The following is a 17,500-nucleotide window of genomic DNA, read 5'->3' on the forward strand; positions in this document are numbered from 1 at the left end:
ATAGATGAGGACCTGTGGATGAAGTAGACCCAGGAAGACATGAGACAATGTGGTGAAGCATGATCTTCAAACGCTGGGCCTCTTGGAGGCAATAACTAGTGACCGAGACCTTTGGCGATATGCTGTGCTTGAGAAGACTTGTCACGCCAGACATGTTTTTGCATGAAAGTCTGGAAACAAACAACACCACTTGTATGGTGGTGACGCCCGTTTACAGTTGTTATGAGATGTCAAGACAAAGTATACACACACACACACACACACATATATATATATATACACAATGGGCCTCATTCAGTTTCTGTCTTCTAAATTCACTTACAAAGCTTTGGTCAGCCTGGGGCTACAGTAGAGGATAGATGTCCAAGGTTCTGTGCAGTGGGACTGAACCCAAGACCACATGGTTGGCAAGCAAGCTTCTTAACCACTCAGCCACACCTGCACCTACATTTTATTTGTTACCTTTTGTTTTTTACTTGTTACTGTCATTAAACTGCGGCCATGCTGGGGCATCACTTTTAGGAATTTTTAGCCAAGTGAATCAACCCCCTAGTACTTTTCTTTATAAGGCTGATACTTATTCTGTCGGTCCCTTTTGCCAAACTGCTAAGTTACAGGGATGTAAACACACCAACACCAGTTGTCAAATGATGCTGGGGGACAAGCACACACATATATATACATACACACGACAGGCTTCTTTCTGTTTCCGTCTACCAAATCCACTCACAAAGCTTTGGTTGGCCCAAGGCTATAGTAGAAGACATTTGCCCAAGGTGCCATGCAGAAGGACTGAACCCAGAACCATATGGTTGGGATGCAAATGTCTTACCGCACAGCTATGTCTGCCTCTATATTTTTCATTACCTTTAATTTTTTTTAAAATTTGTTTATAATTCTATTTTTTATTTCATTTTTGTTTTTATCAGGGAACAGAGAAGGAAATTAGAGGAAAAACTCCATAATTTTGATAAAGATAAACGTGTCGATCAGTTGAGTGGTTACAAGTTTAGCCCTCAACAGGTTGCATCACTTGAAACCAAGGAATCTGTCAGAGATTCCACTGACCAAACAGACTCACCTGCCAAAAAACAAACATTCCCAAAAGACCAAACGGCTAATATCCAAGAACTACTGGAACACGGCAGAGCTCTCATTCAGTCGAGTATGGCACACATCAAAGATTCTATGGAATTACACCAAAAGGATTCCGATAGCTTAGAATTCTTGCCTCAGTTAAGTTCGACTACATTAAGCAAGCATTTTCCATTGACATTTGCAAATTTACCTGACAATATTTCCAAAGTCAGAGAATATCAAAAACATCTTCTTCAAAAGCATGAAGAAAAATTAAAATCCCCATTATCCAGCTTAGAAACTAAAATTCCTTCCCAGAATGCAGTAGCAGCAACTCCTGTCTCTGAAATGCAAGATACAGGTGATGGACCGTTGCTTCTGTCCCCACCTTCCCCGACTTTACGTCTTCCATTTGATCAGAATGAAGAATTAGTTGGTGTTGATGTTGGTACAGATTACAGCAGAATCAGACCAAATATTTCTCTGTCTTCTACTACAAGTCACGAAGCCCAAGAACCAACACCGACTTCGAAACTGGAGCAACTGTTCCAGTCTTTTAAGACACTGAAAGGTTTGAAACCAACTTCTGCTATGACAACTGGAAAGACTGAAACCAAATTCCAGGAACACCAGCAGCAATTAGAATGGCTAAATTCTTTACCAGATTCCTTGCTGCCTTCTTCCACTTCTTTTGACAACATGGAGCCTGAAAATACCTTGCAGTTAGAAGACATTCTTTTGCCGTCTGGAACTGATGGCTTGGAGTTTATTGAAAGTCAAAAGCCAAGGCAGCAATACCAACAACGCCAGTCTGGTTTGTTAAGTCTGGTGCCAGAGAAATCCAATGTGCCATTTTATGATGTTGATTTATTAAACATGTTGCCTGAGAAAGATGCGGAAAGCTTGCATTCTGAGGACAGTCAAAAACTGTCGCAATACACCGACGATGAAAGTTCGTCGTTTTTGACAGAACTTTTGTCATCTGGAATAAATGGACACACAGATACTGGATACAGCTCTGAGCATATCAGGAGCCATGATTTAATCAAAAACGCTTCCAACAGTAACGATAGAATTCAGAGCAACCAGTATAGTTTACAGAAACAGCTAAGCAACATTGAGAAGCAAACCAAGTTGCTCAATCAACAGTTGTCAGCCAGCAACGAGCAATTTGACAGACAAGTCAAAGCTGCTCTGAAACTTAAAGAAGAAATAGGGAGCCTGGCAACCACAAATTCACCCAGTTTCCAAAATGTTCCTGCAGCTTTGGCATCACAGAGGACGCTTGAAGGGATAATGGATTTGCGGCGTCCACCTATACAGCGGTCAGCGTTTATTAATGGTCATTTTCCTCATGAACTCAGTGCTATTGAAGAGGCAGAAAGTATATTAATGACCTCCTGTCGATCCGATAATCACCGTCATTACTCTTCTCTCTCACCAATTACTGTTGACAGAGATCACAAGAAATCAGGCATCCAACTTGACCATTCCAACAGTGGCGACACTCCTCAGCACAGCAGACAAGTAAGTTCAATAATTTTGTTGTTTTAATCCCAATTCAATTTGATGAAACTGATTAATGATTAATGGTCAGAGGTAATAAGTCATGATCATCACATCTGAGATTTTTAGGGATATCTTTGGGTAATAGGTGCAGGTTTGTCTTTGTGGTATGAACTTTGCTTCTCAACCACATGGTTCCAGGTTCAATTTGACTGTGTGGTACCTTGGGCAATTGTCTTCTACTGACCAAAGCCTGAGGCTGTAGTAGATTTGATAGACAGAAACTGAAAGAAGACCATCATATATGTGTGTGTGTCTGCACCTATACATGGCTGTGTGAAACATCTAGGTGGTGACCTGCCCACCACAGCAGAATTGAGACCCTAATCCCAAGAGGCCACATAAAAAAAATTGCAGTCGTGGCAGATACCGGTGTCACACAAATTGCACATAAAGGTACTCGTTACACCCTCAGGGTGGTTGACATTAGGAAGGTCATCTGGCCATAGAAAACCATACCAAGTTAGGCTGGGGTCTGGTGCAGTCTTCCAGCTTACCATCCCTGGTCAAACCATTCAACCCATGGCATCATGGACAACAGACGTTAAATAATGATGTCTTTATTTTTTTTCTCTAGGATTTCAATCCATCTCAGACCTCAGTTTCCATGGATCAAGCGCCATGTCTCTCGTCAACTGGTTTCCCAGGTGAGTTGTAATAATTAAAAATAATGATAAAGATAATAATGATGGTTTCAAATTTTGGCACAGGTACAACAGTTTTTGAGGAGAGGGAGAGGTTGATTACATTGACCCCCAATATTCAACTGATGCTATTTTATCAATTCCCCTAAGGATGGAAAACAAAATCAACCTCAGCGGAATTTGATTTCAGATTGTAAAGATGGATGAGATGCTGCTAAGCATTTTTCCCAGCATACTAGCAATTCTGCCAGCTTGCCCCCTTAATGATGGTACTACCAATAATAATAATAATCTTCCCTACTAAAGGCACAGGGCCTGAAATTTGGGGTGGGGTGGGGATTAGTCAATTACATCAACCCCCAGTGTTTCAATGATACGTAATTCGTTAACCCCGAAAGAGTTGAAATGCAAAGTCAACCTTGGTGGAATTTGAACTCAGAATGTAGTGGCAGACGGACAAAAGGCCACTAAGCATTTTGCCTGGTATCATAATAATAATAATAATAATGGTAATGATTTCAAATTTTGGCACAAGGCCTGCAATTTCAAGGAGGTGGGTAAGTTGATTACATCGACCCCAGTGCTCAACTGGTATTATCTATTCCATCAACCCTGAAAGGATGAAAGGCAAAGCTGACCTTGGTAGAATTTGAACTCAGAATGTAGAGGCAGACAGCATCTCTTCTGGCTTTGTGTCCCAAGTTCAAATTGCACTGAAGTCAACTTTGCCTTTCTTTCATCTTTTTGGAGTCGATAAAATAAGTACCCGTGGAACAGTGGGGCCAATAAGCACTGGGGTCAACTAGGCCCCTCGCCCCCAAAATTTCAGGCCTTGTGCTTACAAAAGAAAGGATTATTGCTGTTGTTAATGTTTCTTTGTTGCTTCCCAATCACATGATTCCAGGTTCAGTCCCACTGTGTGGCACATTGGGCAAGTGTCTTCTACTATAGCCTTGGGCTGACCAAAGCCTTGTGAGTGGATTTGGTAAGAAGTCTGTTTGTGTGTGTGTGTGTGTGTGTGTGTATATATATATATATATATATATATATATAGGTGGCAGTGTTGTAAGAAGCTTGTTTCCCAACCACGTGGTTCTGGGTTCAGTCCCACTGTGTGTCGCTTTATGTCTGTGTTTGTTTCTTACCACCACCTGACAGCTGATGTTGGTGTGTTTATGTACCTCATAACCAAGCTGTTTAGCAAAAGAGACCGATAGAATAAATACTAGGCTTTTAAAACAAAAATAAATCCTGGGTTCAATTCATCCAATTAAAAGTTCTTCAAAGTGGTGCCCCAGCATGGCCACAACCTAATGCCTGAAACAAGTAAATGAAGCTAGAAATAAATAAAAACACATGTTTTAAAAAATATTTGAATGTTTTATTTTAGATCCAAATGTTTCTTCAAGAAGTGACCCTTTGAGTCCCAGATCTTTTACTTTATGGAAAAATACCTGTGTTTCAGTATCAGGGACAGCAGAAGAAGATTCAGGTAGAAATGGAAACCACTCAGCAGATAAAATCTGGAGAGAAATTCTTGAACGGTCAAGATCTCATGGGAGTTCTGAAGATGTGTGTGGCATGAATCATGGAAACAGCATGGAGTTGAGCCCAACGTCAATGAAAACTGCAAACTCTGAAATAAATTTTGGTCCTCTACAGTGTGATCCCAAATCATCAGAGACCAGTTCTGATGAAATAAAATTGCCGTCGGTTTTACCACCTGAGTCTTCAACAGTATTACCTTCATCACATCTGACAGCTGCTGCTTCTGAAAGTTCTTTATCAGAAATTCTATCTGAAGGTGGTTCCTTGTCCACAGAACTTATGGACAACCACAGAGACTTGTCGGCGTTTTTGGCCCAGCTACGTCTTTTAGCACTAAAGAATCAGGCAATTTCAATCAATTCCTTAAGAACTGTGACGACTAAACCTGATGCCATGCAAAACTTTGCAGAAGATGGCGCAGCTTCTGTTACTGACAAACCATCATATAACTCGGTGCTTTCTGTTGCCAATGCTACAGTTTCTACAACAGACAATGCAACAATTCCTGAAGCTGATAGGAACAGTGTGGACCAATCAGAAATATCCAAGTTTACTCTCTTTCATTTCTCTGATAAAAATGTCAGCAGTGCTGCAACAAACGGTAACAGTACCACTTTTGATTCTGCCATTGTTAATAACATAACTAGTCAAGATTCCGTATCAAACATTGATTCTATTCCTGTTCTTGAAACTTCCACTCCAAGTGTTTCTGTTCCAGAAAATTCTTTTGATCTTGGAGAAATTATTGCTCCTCTCCTTTCTAAATTCAAAGACCGCTTGTTTATCAGTAACCCTTTCCGTGCTTCTTCACCCATCTCCAGTTTGACTCGCGTAAGCAAACTGCCTGACTCTTCTTCTCTTAGCGCTAATGAAGACTTGTCTCCAAAGACAGCAGCTCAGTATGACGACTCCTCTTCGCAAAACACTTTCCCTTCTCTTGAAAAAATCAGAACTGCTCAAGCTCTCTCTCCTCAGGAACCAGCTTATCAAAACTCGCCAACCCCTCATTACTGTCCACCTCAAACAAACACGTCCACACTGGACTCTCTGCCCTTTTCTCACACCACATTACATAGCTGTAGTGACCAAAGCAACATGACAAGAACCAATCAGATATGTGTCCCAGAACCACCAGAATTATTGTCTCCCACAATTTCCCAATATTCCTACAGTTCATCATCCAGCCTTGATGAAATAGACACAGATAACCACCGACTATTAGCACCAGACCAAAATTTGTGTCTTTCAGACAAATCATTCCTTAATTCTGTTGAAGTTGTCAAAGAAATCAACCTACAAAATTCTAAAGATCAACAACAACAGCCGACGTCTATCTCAGTTCCAAGTGATTCCATGCTTTATTCTAATCTTTGCAATCAGTCGCAGTCTCTCTCTTCCTCCTCACCACCACCACCGTCCAATCAAGTCGTCTCCCAGAAGTCGCCCGGTGCATCGCACCTTTTGCTGAATGGTGCCATCAAAGACCAAGGTTTGGAAGAGTCCAGTGTCTCAGACTCGACAAGTCGATCTCAATGTACTGTTGTGATGAGGAAAGTTTCATCCAAGAAAATGCCTTTAGCTCACTCTGCATCTTCGCCGTCATCGTCATCATCGACAACAACAGCAACAATAGAGAAAACAGACAAAACTGCTGCAATGAAATCTACATCGTTTGCAAACTCAGCACAAATTTGGTCAGAGATTCCTCCACCCAAAGCCGCATCCAATGCTATGATTCCACCCCAAAACACTAAATCTGCTGACTGTCACTCATCCTCATCAGCCTCGTCTCTGACTCAGTATTCTTATTCTTCCTCTCCTTCCTCCTCTTCTTCCCAAGAAGATCTTTCTACCAATTCTAATTGCATTGTACCAAACCCTTCTAAAGGACCTGCAATGTGTGAAGCCAAAATTTTCTTCAACCCTTTATCAAATGGTGCTGATGTTATCACGCAGGAGGAAAAGGCATTGTGGGGAGATGGGCCCAAGGCAGATGATGCTAACGATGGAGCCTGGTTCTCTCTGTTACAGGAGGACGTTTCTATGGCAACATCAAACGGCTCACCACTTTTCAAACATGAAAGCCTTCCCCTCAGTATATCTCCAATTCTCAGTTCTATCCACAGCGAAAGTACTGATGACACACCAGACCGATATTCCTCTCCTCCATTACAGTTCCAACAGGTAACCTTACAGTCAACCTGCAAAATGGAGAACCCTTACCGTCAAACCTTGCCTGACCCCGTAACTCTCAACGTTGTCAATTCTTCGTCTTCACCACAACCAATGTCAACATTGACAACGATGACAGCCACGACACAACAGTCTAATGGGAATAGCTTGTCCCTCTCGGGTGAAAATAACTCATCATCAGGACAAGCGGTCACCATTTTGACCAGTTCCAGTACTCTTAGTGGTCTGAGTGATTTATCTCTTCCCAGCAACATCAAACAAGACTATCGAGTCCTGTTAGATCAGGCGAGAACGTTTATGAAGCGCTTCAAAGAAAACGAGAAAAAGCAAAATGCCTCAGACTCCCAGGCTAGTCAAAATGTGTGTAAGGAGCCAACAGCTTTAGAACAACAGGGGCCCAATCGAGCAACAGCTTTTGAACAGCAGGGGCCCAATAGAACAACAGCTTTTGAACAACAGGGGCCCAATATAGCAACAGCTTTTGAACAGCAGGGCCCCAATATAGCAATGGCTTTTGAACAGCAGGGTCCCAATTTAGCCACAGCTTTTGAACAACAGGGCCCCAATAGAGCAACAGCTTTTGAACAGCAGAGGCTCACTACAGAAGGAGTGAATGCACCAACAGCTCTTGAACAGCAAGGGACCAGCATAACAACTGCTGGTGACCAACAGGGTCCCGTTGCACCAACTGTTACTGAACTGCAAGGTGTCGATGAAATTGTCCCTATTGAACAACTAGATCCCAATGATGTTGCAGAAATTATTCAGAGGCATGAAGTTTCCTTGAAAAGATTTGATTCCATATTTGATCAGGTAAATATATATTTCTTCTTCAATTTTAATTTTCCATAAGTTTAAAACATCTTCATTTGAAAATATATATATATATATCTATATATATAAAAATGAGAATGTGTGTCTGTCTGTCTGTCTGTGTGAATCCCTAAAACTCGAGAACTACGCAACCAATTTCATTCAAATTTTACACATGCCTTACTTAGTATTACGTGTCAAAAGTGAAACAAAAACACTCATGTCAAATACTTTCACTTTAAAAATGAAACTATTCCACTAACTGAAACAATCGCATTTCGATACTGTAATGACAGATACTTTCAGAGAGAGAGAGAGAGAGATGTATATGTATACATATAGATGTATATGTACACGTTATTCCACTAACTGAAACAATCACATTTCGATACTGTAATGACAGATACTTTCAGAGAGAGAGAAAGATATGTATATGTATACATATACATGTATATGTACACATATATGCATAGATATATATATATAGATATAGATCTATATGCATACATGTATATGTATACATATGTGTAGATGTACATGTAATATGTACACATATATACATATATATGCATACAGATATCTATACATATATACACTCATCACACACAAACACATGCACACAAACACACACATTAGTCATTTGTTTTCTTATCCAAAACTACGTCAAAAGTACTAAACGGATCTTTATGAAATTTGGAAATTATATTCTATGTATAACGGCCATAACTCCCATCAAAATTCATATATTTTTGATGTTGATGAAATTTTAACCCGAACATAACAGATGAGCATTATTTGTAATTCAAAGGTACAACAGTGTAAGACTACCCTTTCAGATATACTTACATTGTGATTTCTGCAATGTGGTGCATAAATTGTCAAGTAAATGAGACGCATCTTTGCCTCCACTGATTCACTTGCAAAGTGTTGAGTAAAATTATTTCGTTGCAGACTTCCTTTCGGTCTTTTTATTATCACTGCGACACACATAGTCCCCAGTTGGTAACATTGATTTCAAGGCCCTCCTAGATGAGAGACTGGCATTCCACTTAATGTCTATGTTCCATGCTGGCATGGATTGGAGAGTTATTAATGTAGAAATATGGTATCGTAGCTACTAACAGTTGAGGGTTGCGTAGTCTAGACAGCGTTTTTAGATTTCATTATTCTCTTTAACCCGGGCAAAGCCGGGTATTTCTGCTAGTATATATATAAATCCTTTTACTGTATTTCTGTTGAAATATACTGTCTTCATTATTTTCACAATTAATTGAAATTAAGATTTTAGTCACAATAACTTCGTCATCATTAAGATGTTTTAAAGAACATAAATTAACATGTACTTTTGATGGAAGGTTTTAATTTAGATCACTTTAACTCTTTTGTTACCATATTCCTGTTGAAATATAAAACCTTTGTTTCAATTAAGTTTGAAAATAATAAGGAATTTAGCTACAATAACTTTGTCATTACTAATCTGGTGTCTGGAATCAATTAACATGAAATTTTGATGGTAAGTTTTAATTTCGATCACTTTACCCCCACCTCCAACTGCACACATTTAAAAAAAAAAAAATTTTTTTACCATATTTCTGTTGAAATACACAGCTTTCGTGTCAGTAAAGTTTATAAAATAATGACGAATTTAGTAAAATGATTTTTGTCATTATTAAGCTCGTATCATCATCGTCGTTTAACGTCCGCTTTCCATGCTAGCATGGGTTGGACGATTTGACTGAGGACTGGTGAAACCGGATGGCAACACCAGGCTCCAATCTAATTTGGCAGAGTTTCTACAGCTGGATGCCCTTCCTAACGCCAACCACTAGAACATAAATTCATAACTGGCACCCATGCCATGTAAAATGCACCCGCTACACTCTTGGAAGGGTATCCAGCCATAGAAACCATGCCGAATCAGATTGGAACCTGGTGCAGCTCACAAGTTTTCAGTCAAACCGTCCAACCCATGCCAGCATCGAAAACAGACATTAAATGATGATTATGATCTACATCATCTCTAAGGTGCTGCACAGTGTGTGCCTCCACATGATTTTTATCAATTAAGCCTTATATGGACTGAAGACAGTTGCATCAAGAGCTGCTGATCTCTACTTGTAGAGGGAGCATGTGGACGGGGTAGACCCAGGAATCATGGGACGAAGTGGTGGTGAGAAAGGATTTTCAGACATTAGGACTCAAAGAGGGGCAAGACTCCTGGTGGTCTGTTGTGCTTGAAAAAATACATCAAGCTAAGTAAAAGTATGGTTGCCCTTGCACACAGGCTCCCCTGCATCCCTTACCAGCTGAGCATCCCTAATTTTGCTGGCTCGTGAGTGCTGGTACCACATAAAAGACATCCATGTTGTTACTGCATAAAAGCACCCAGTACACTCTGGTTGGTTGGCACTAGGAAGGGCATCCATCCAGCTGTAGAAACCATACCAAAACAGACCTGGAGCCTGAACAGCCCTTCAGCTGGCCAGCTCCTGTCAAACCATCCGCACCATGCCGTTAAATGATGACGACGTCCAAGGGTTATGTGGATCCCAGCTGAGAACCAGTGTGTTAGAGCTTACCCTCCAGTTACCAGGAGATGAATATAAGTGGAACCAAGGTTTATAGCCTGACCAATTATCTTATTTTTTTGTTTTGCCATCATTGCAGTTGTTTTAATTTAATTTTCTGCTTTTCTTCAGATGCAACAATCCTCTGTTGGAATTTTAGAAGAACCCGACCTAAGCTTGGTTTCCAGTGAAACACTTTCCAACTTAGATTATGGAAGCAGCTAAACAGACAAATCCACCAATTTGGATGTCAGATACTCAATAATTTAGAGGATCAATTGGTAAGTTGAACAAATATTGTTTATATGTTTATCTTCTGTTTGTCAAATGTACCGTGGGGAGAAATAAATATTCGTACATGTCAAAATTCTTTATTTATTTAATTTCTAATGAACATAGATGGGATATACCAATACTCACCCAGGAGGAAAGTCCTGTTCTTTTTAACATCTAGTTTTTTGTACTTGCATAGGTCAGATAAGTGTATGGTGCGACAAAGTTTCCAATCATTAGATGCCCTTCTAGTTTCCAACCCCACCTTGTTTCTAAGTCGGGTAATAAACTTCCAGTCTATCAAACAATGGACATCCCAAACATGTTTTACATAAAGAACTGGAAACAAATACCCCTGAACAATTCTTTTATTTACAATTGGTAGATGAAGGTAATATAAAAATCTCTCACACACATATACGATGGGTGTTTCTCTGTGTCAGTCTGGTAATTTCACTCACGGGGCTTTGATCGGCCCTGGGCTATAATAGAAGGCACTTGGCTAAGATGCCACACAGTGTTACTGAAACTGAGACCATGTGATTGGTAAGCAAACTTCTTAATCAAATAACCATAGTTCCATGGTTGTGTATCTATCATTGTCATCATCACTTAACATCTGTTTTCCATGCTGTTATGGGTTGGACAGTTTGATGGCAGCTGAAGAGCTGCCTGGGCTCCATGTCTGTTTTGGCATGGTTTCTATGGTTGAAGCGGACGTTAAACGACGATGATGATGATCATATATATATATATATGTATGTGTGTATATATATATATATACACACATATATATATACACACACACATATGTGTACATATATATATATATATACACATATGTATGTACATATATTTTCATTTTATCTAGTTTCAGCTCAAGTGCTGTGGCCATGCTAGGGCACCGCCATTTGGTGTTGCTACACAATTTTACTTCACGAATTGACATTTGGTGCATGAGAGAGTTTGATGCAGCTGCTCTCATCTGCACCTCCTGCCGTGAAGTTGGCTCATCTGGGACACCTGACAGGAAGAGGTCCAGCCTCATTTTGAAGACACCTACATCCACCGCATGCAGGTCTCTCAGGTCCTTCGGGAGGATATTGAAGAGCTGTGGACCTCTGAAGCCCAGGCTATTGCAGTATCTTGCCCTACATCTTGATGGCAAATTTGGAGTCCTTGGCACTATGCAATGGCGTCCAGTTCTTTTATTTGCGTAACTTTCGATGCTAAAGTTTGGGACAATTCCTTCGAGGATCTTCCAGATGTATATTATGGCATATCTTTCTCATCTACGCTCTAAAGAATAGAGTCTTAATCTCTTGAGTCTTTCTCAATAGCTTATATGCTGCATAGAGGCTATCTTCTTCGTGTAGCTTCGTTGGATTGCCTCAAGTTCTGAGATTTATTTGACACTGGTTGGTGACCATAGCTGAGAGCAATAGTCTTTGAATAAATGAAGATATGGTAGAAAATGGAATACAAAGGGTCTCTGATATTTTCCTGTAACTTTTACCTGCTTTCCACTGTTCAATAATTAAGTTTTTTCACTGAATTTGTGAGTTCTTTACTTTTCGCCATTATTACAACACTACTTTATGTTGTCTTAGTGCTGAATGATGAAGCTAGCGTTTTGACACTTAAAAATGACCACTGATAAGATTATTGGAACAAACGAGAAAGTTCTAGTAAAAAAAATATATTTTAACAGTATTTTGTGGCATAGAAACTCATAAATTTATTCTGTACGAATACTTTTTTCACCCCTAAATATTTATAATTGTATATAAATTCATTAGTTACTATAATTTATTAGTTTCTTTTGCATATTCTTAGTTTATGCATGTGTATGCAAATATAGTATTGGTATATCCCATTTATGTTCATTAGAAATTAAATAAATAAAGAATTTTGACATGTACGAATATTTATTTCCCCCCACTGTATATGTTGAATCTTGTTGAAAGTAAGCATGGCTGTACGGTAAGAAGCCTGCTTCGCAACCACATGGTTCTGGATTCAGTCCCACCGTGTGGTACCTTGGGCAAGTGTCTTCTTCTATAGCCCAGGGCTGACCAAAGCCTTGTGAGTGGATTTGGTAGATGGAAACTGCAAGAAGCCCATCGTGTGTGTAAGTAATAATGGACTTTCCTGTCATTAGATGACGTATGAGAGTTCGACAATTTCTTACCGAACAACCACACAGATGATTTGTTTATAGTAATCAAATGTTTGTGTATACATAACCTCACTCCCACCATCAAACTGACATTACCTGTACAGGTGCAACTGGGTGCCACATGTCATATCGAAATGATCACAGAGCAACGTGAAATGAAGTGCAATGCCCGGCCTGGGAATCGAACTCATGGTCTCGCAATCGTGACTGCAACACCCTAACCACTAAGCTATGCATGTATATATATATAGTTTTATATTTAAGAGATGAGGGATTATGCACATTTACATTTGATGGATATGTGTCCTCATCTTGTTTGTTGTTAACACAACGTTCCGGCTGATATACCCTCCAGCCGAAATGTGTTACCAACAAACAAGATGAGGATAAATATCCGTCAACTGTATATATAGAACTGTATTATCTAATCAGTATGGAATCAACATTAGACTTCAATGGAGACATATAGAGAAACTCCATCAAAAACCATCTAACTTTCTTGTGTAGATGTAGAGACTCAAAGCTAATACCACCTGGCTTGAATATATTGACACCAGTGGATTCATATAAAGCTCGAAAAGTAGCAGAAAGGGCGGGACATGCCCTCGTCTGTGAGAGGATCCATTACAACTGTTGGAAAAAAACATCAACTAAATAACGAAATCAGAGAAGTTATCTTCATTACTTAGGAAAATAACCAGATATGATGATAGAAAGAGAATCTAACAAGATGAGGGCAAATATCCGTCGTGGTAAGTAGCTTGCTTACCAACCACATGGTTCCGGGTTCAGTTCCACTGCATGGCACCTTGGGAAAGTGTCTTCTACTATAGCCTCGGGCTGACCAAAGCCTTGTGAATGGATTTGGTAGACGGAAACTGAAAGAAGCCTGTCGTATATATATATATGTATGTATATATATATGTATATATATATATGTGTGTTTGTCCCTTCACCATCACTTGACAACCGATGCTGGTGTGTTTACGTCCCCGTAACTTAGCGGTTCAGCAAAAAGAGACCGATAGAATAAGTACTAGGCTTCCAAAGAATAAGTCCTGGGGTTGATTTGCTCGACTAAATCATGGCCGCCATCAAATGACTGAAACGAGTAAAAGAGTTATATATATATATATATATATGAGAGATTGAGGGGGCATGGCCTTGTGGTTAGGGTGTTGACCTCACGATCTAGTGATCATTATGGTGCATTATGTTCTTGAGTAAAATACTTCATCTCACACCGCTCTGTGATCACTCCAACACCTGATGTGTGGCACACAGTGCACCTGTTCAGATAGTGTCAATTTGTGCAGGTCATTAGGCAACCAGACAGCCAGTGTTTGTGTGTTTATATCCCCCATAACTTTGTGGTTCAGCAAAGGAGACCGATAGAATAAATACCAGACTTAAAAGTACTGGGGTCAATTAAAATTCCTCAAGGTGGTGCCCCAGCATGGCCATAGTCTGAGTGAATCAAGTAAAAAAAAAAAAAAAATCTTTTCACTGAAATTGTTTTATTTTCTTCATATTTTATGCAGGTAGCAATCTGAATTAACACCTGAGGAAAACAGTGAGGACCAACAAACAAACATCTGGTTGCTATGGAAAACCAAAATTAACAAAAGTGACCTTACCAAAGCTTTCATTGTACCATAAAGTTGTAGTTTTGAGTCGTTATTTATTTCATTCTGTACAAAATTTCATTTATTTCACATCATCACTGGCAAAATGATTAATCACAGACTAATTGCTTTGTTCGAATCTTGCCTGAGACTAATTTCCTTTTAACCCTTGGCGTGTGTGTGTGAGGAATGGCTGATAAAATAAGCAGCAAGAATGGTATATAGGTTGCTCTAATTTGACCATACTACTTTTCCTTAATATTTGTAGCCTTCTGTACAGGTTTTTTTTTTTTTTGGTTAGAGGGGTGGGCTGACCAGTAATAGGATCTTTACATCATCATCTTAACCCTTTGGCATAAACAAGCCACATTTGGCCAAAATATCATTCTAAAAGTCAACAATTCCATCATCAAAATCTTGAAGTTATAAGATAATGTATGATTAATTTAAATTTGAATGAATGAGTAGAATATTTGACAGGCGCAGGAGTGGCTGTGTGGTAAGTAGCTTGCTTACCAACCACATGGTACGTGGCACCTTGGGCAAGTGTGATCTGCAATAGTCCCAGGTTCACTAAAGCCTTGAGTGAATTTGGTGGAAGGAAACCAAAAGAATGTGTATGTATGCATATATGTATATATATATATACACATTTACTCGTTTCAGTTATCTGACTGTGGCCATGCTGGAGCACCGCCTTTAGTCGAGCAAATCGACCCCAGGACTTATTCTTTGGAAGCCTAGTACTTATTCTATCGGTTTCTTTTGCAGAACCGCGAAGTTATGGGGACGTAAACACACCAGCATCAGTTGTCAAGCGATGTTGGGGGACAAACACAGACACAAACATATACACACACACATGCATATATATATATATGATGGGCTTCTTTCAGTTTCTGTCTACCAAATCCACTCACAAGATTTTGGCCGGCCCTAGGCTATAGTAGAAAACACTTGCCCAAGGTGCCATGCAGTGGGACTGAACCCGGAACCATGTGGTTGGAAAGCAAGCTACTTACCACACAGCCACTCCTACGCATATATATATATATATATATACGTGATACTGCCCAAGGCCCTGTGCAGAGGGACTGAATTTAAGGTTAATGAAGTTGCAAAGTAAACTTCTTAAACACACGGTGAAATTCTGTTGGCCAGAGATGCCAGGGATCGAACCTGAGGCCTTTCACATGCAAAGCAGATGCTCTGCCACTGAGCTGTATATAATAATTTGCTTTGTGTACGATACAAGGCTAGGAATTTTGATTGGGGGCAGGAGACAGTAAATTCTTCCAACCTCAGGGTGTGGTTGGTAGACCCCTGGAGGGATGAAAGAGATAGTCAACCTGTAAGGGATTTGAAAGGCCATAAATACCACAAGGCATATTGTGTGCGTGCGTGTGTGAAATGATCATCACAAAGCAGTCATGTGATAAATTTAATTTCCCTATTGACATGATAATCTTCATAAATTATATATACTGTATATATTATATACACTTAAACATGTGTATTTATCAATATTATATACATTGTGAACATATGTAAATTATATATACTGTGTATATTATTGTAAACAAGCTATACATACTATATATATATAGAGAGAGAGAGAGAGATGTAAATGGTTTTAGCCTGTTGAAATTAAAAGGAAAATTTTATGGAATTTGAATGTAAAATAAAAATTTAACCAAAATATCATTGTAGTGCCTTTTTTTCCTTCATATTTTTAATGTAACTATTTTTGTTGATTTCTCAAAAAGTGTTACCTTTTCAGCACTAATTTAACAAGTCCCTTAACCCATTGGGGCGTTGCAGCAATGCAGTGTATCTAGAGCAAGAAAGCCTGGTGGAGCCTATCCTTCCAATAGCTGAGTGGACTGGAGTAACATGCTTAAGAATACAATCACTCATACAGTCCAGGGATCAAAGCCACAATCCTAACAGTCATGAATCCCTCACCACTCAGCCACACATCTCCACTACTGGTACCCATTTCGACAGCTGAGTGGACTGGGGCAACATGAAGTGTTTTGCTCAAGAACACAATGCACTGCCTAGTCCAGGAATCGAAACCACAACCTTACGATCATGAATCCAACACCCTTATCACCAAGCTGTCCTTGTTTGTCCCCTCTATGTTTAGCTCCTTGTGGGCAATAAAGAAACAAGAAGCTTGCTTCCCAGCCGCATGGTTCTGGGTTCAGTACCACAGCGTGGCACCCGCAGGGAAGTGTTTTCTACCTTCTACTATAGGCTTGGACCAGCCAAAACCTTGTGATATATATATATATATGTGTGTGTGTGTTTATCCCCCCACCATCACCACTTAACAACCAGTGTTGGTGTATTTAGATCCCTGTAACTTAGTGGTTTGGCAAAAGTAACCGATAGAATAGGTACTAGGCTTAAAAAATAAGTCCTGGGGTCGATTTGTGTGACTAAAAACCCTTAAAGGCAGTACTCCAGCACAGCCACAGTCAAATGACAGAAACAAGTAAAAGAATAAAATAATTCACTACAACAAACAGAATAGGATTGCAAGGGGACAAAGAAAAGAGAAACTATGCAAGGCTAACTACTTGCCTTCAGTTCCAACAGACTAGCAGCAGCCAATCTGCAACAGAGCCTTCCATTCATGCATTGAACTGATTGGCCACAGCTGGACATACTCTGACTCCATCTTTTCCTCCCGCATAATGTCCTTGGTCATCATTGATAGCAACAGACAAACTAATAATAATAATGAATAAATATAAAGATTGTTAAAAACCTTGGGTATACGCTATAGTAAACTTTAGTATGAAAAATAAACACTGCTGGTACAGCAGTAAATTAAAAGGGAAAAAAATATTAAAAACAAAACGTTTGGTTCAATTGTTTTAGTTATCTTTCTTTTTTTTTTCTTTTCATAATTACAAACATGAAAAATAAATCAATCAGTCTTTACAATTGTTTCCTCCGTTTGTTAGGTTATTGATCTTGTTTTGTCACACTGTGTCAGCTGACTAT

General features: G+C 39.5%; 2 protein-coding genes across 5 annotated transcripts in view; one reads left to right on the forward strand and one right to left on the reverse strand.

The window, feature by feature from the left end:
• LOC106874443 (uncharacterized) overlaps window positions 1-16,184 on the forward strand; it is a 41,839-nt gene extending 25,655 nt beyond the window's left edge. For all 3 annotated transcript variants that reach the window (XM_089342005.1, XM_089342007.1, XM_089342006.1), the window contains 5 exons: window positions 930-2,604; window positions 3,221-3,290; window positions 4,678-7,841; window positions 10,541-10,689; window positions 14,402-16,184. In XM_089342005.1, coding sequence (XP_089198131.1) covers window positions 930-2,604; window positions 3,221-3,290; window positions 4,678-7,841; window positions 10,541-10,633 — 5,002 coding nt within the window. In that variant the 3' untranslated portion in view covers window positions 10,634-10,689; window positions 14,402-16,184. The remainder of the gene's footprint in view (window positions 1-929; window positions 2,605-3,220; window positions 3,291-4,677; window positions 7,842-10,540; window positions 10,690-14,401) is intronic.
• A 1,171-nt stretch (window positions 16,185-17,355) lies between these two features.
• The window catches only part of LOC106874444 (lys-63-specific deubiquitinase BRCC36), a 114,470-nt gene continuing 114,325 nt past the window's right edge, over window positions 17,356-17,500 (reverse strand). For both annotated transcript variants that reach the window (XM_089342010.1, XM_089342012.1), the window contains one exon: window positions 17,356-17,500. This exon is cut by the window's right edge and continues 1,378 nt beyond it. The gene's annotated coding sequence lies outside the window, so the exon portion shown is untranslated.

Source organism: Octopus bimaculoides, chromosome 25, assembly GCF_046866305.1.
Source record: "Octopus bimaculoides isolate indiv1 chromosome 25, ASM4686630v1, whole genome shotgun sequence".
Lineage (NCBI taxonomy): Eukaryota > Metazoa > Mollusca > Cephalopoda > Octopoda > Octopodidae > Octopus > Octopus bimaculoides.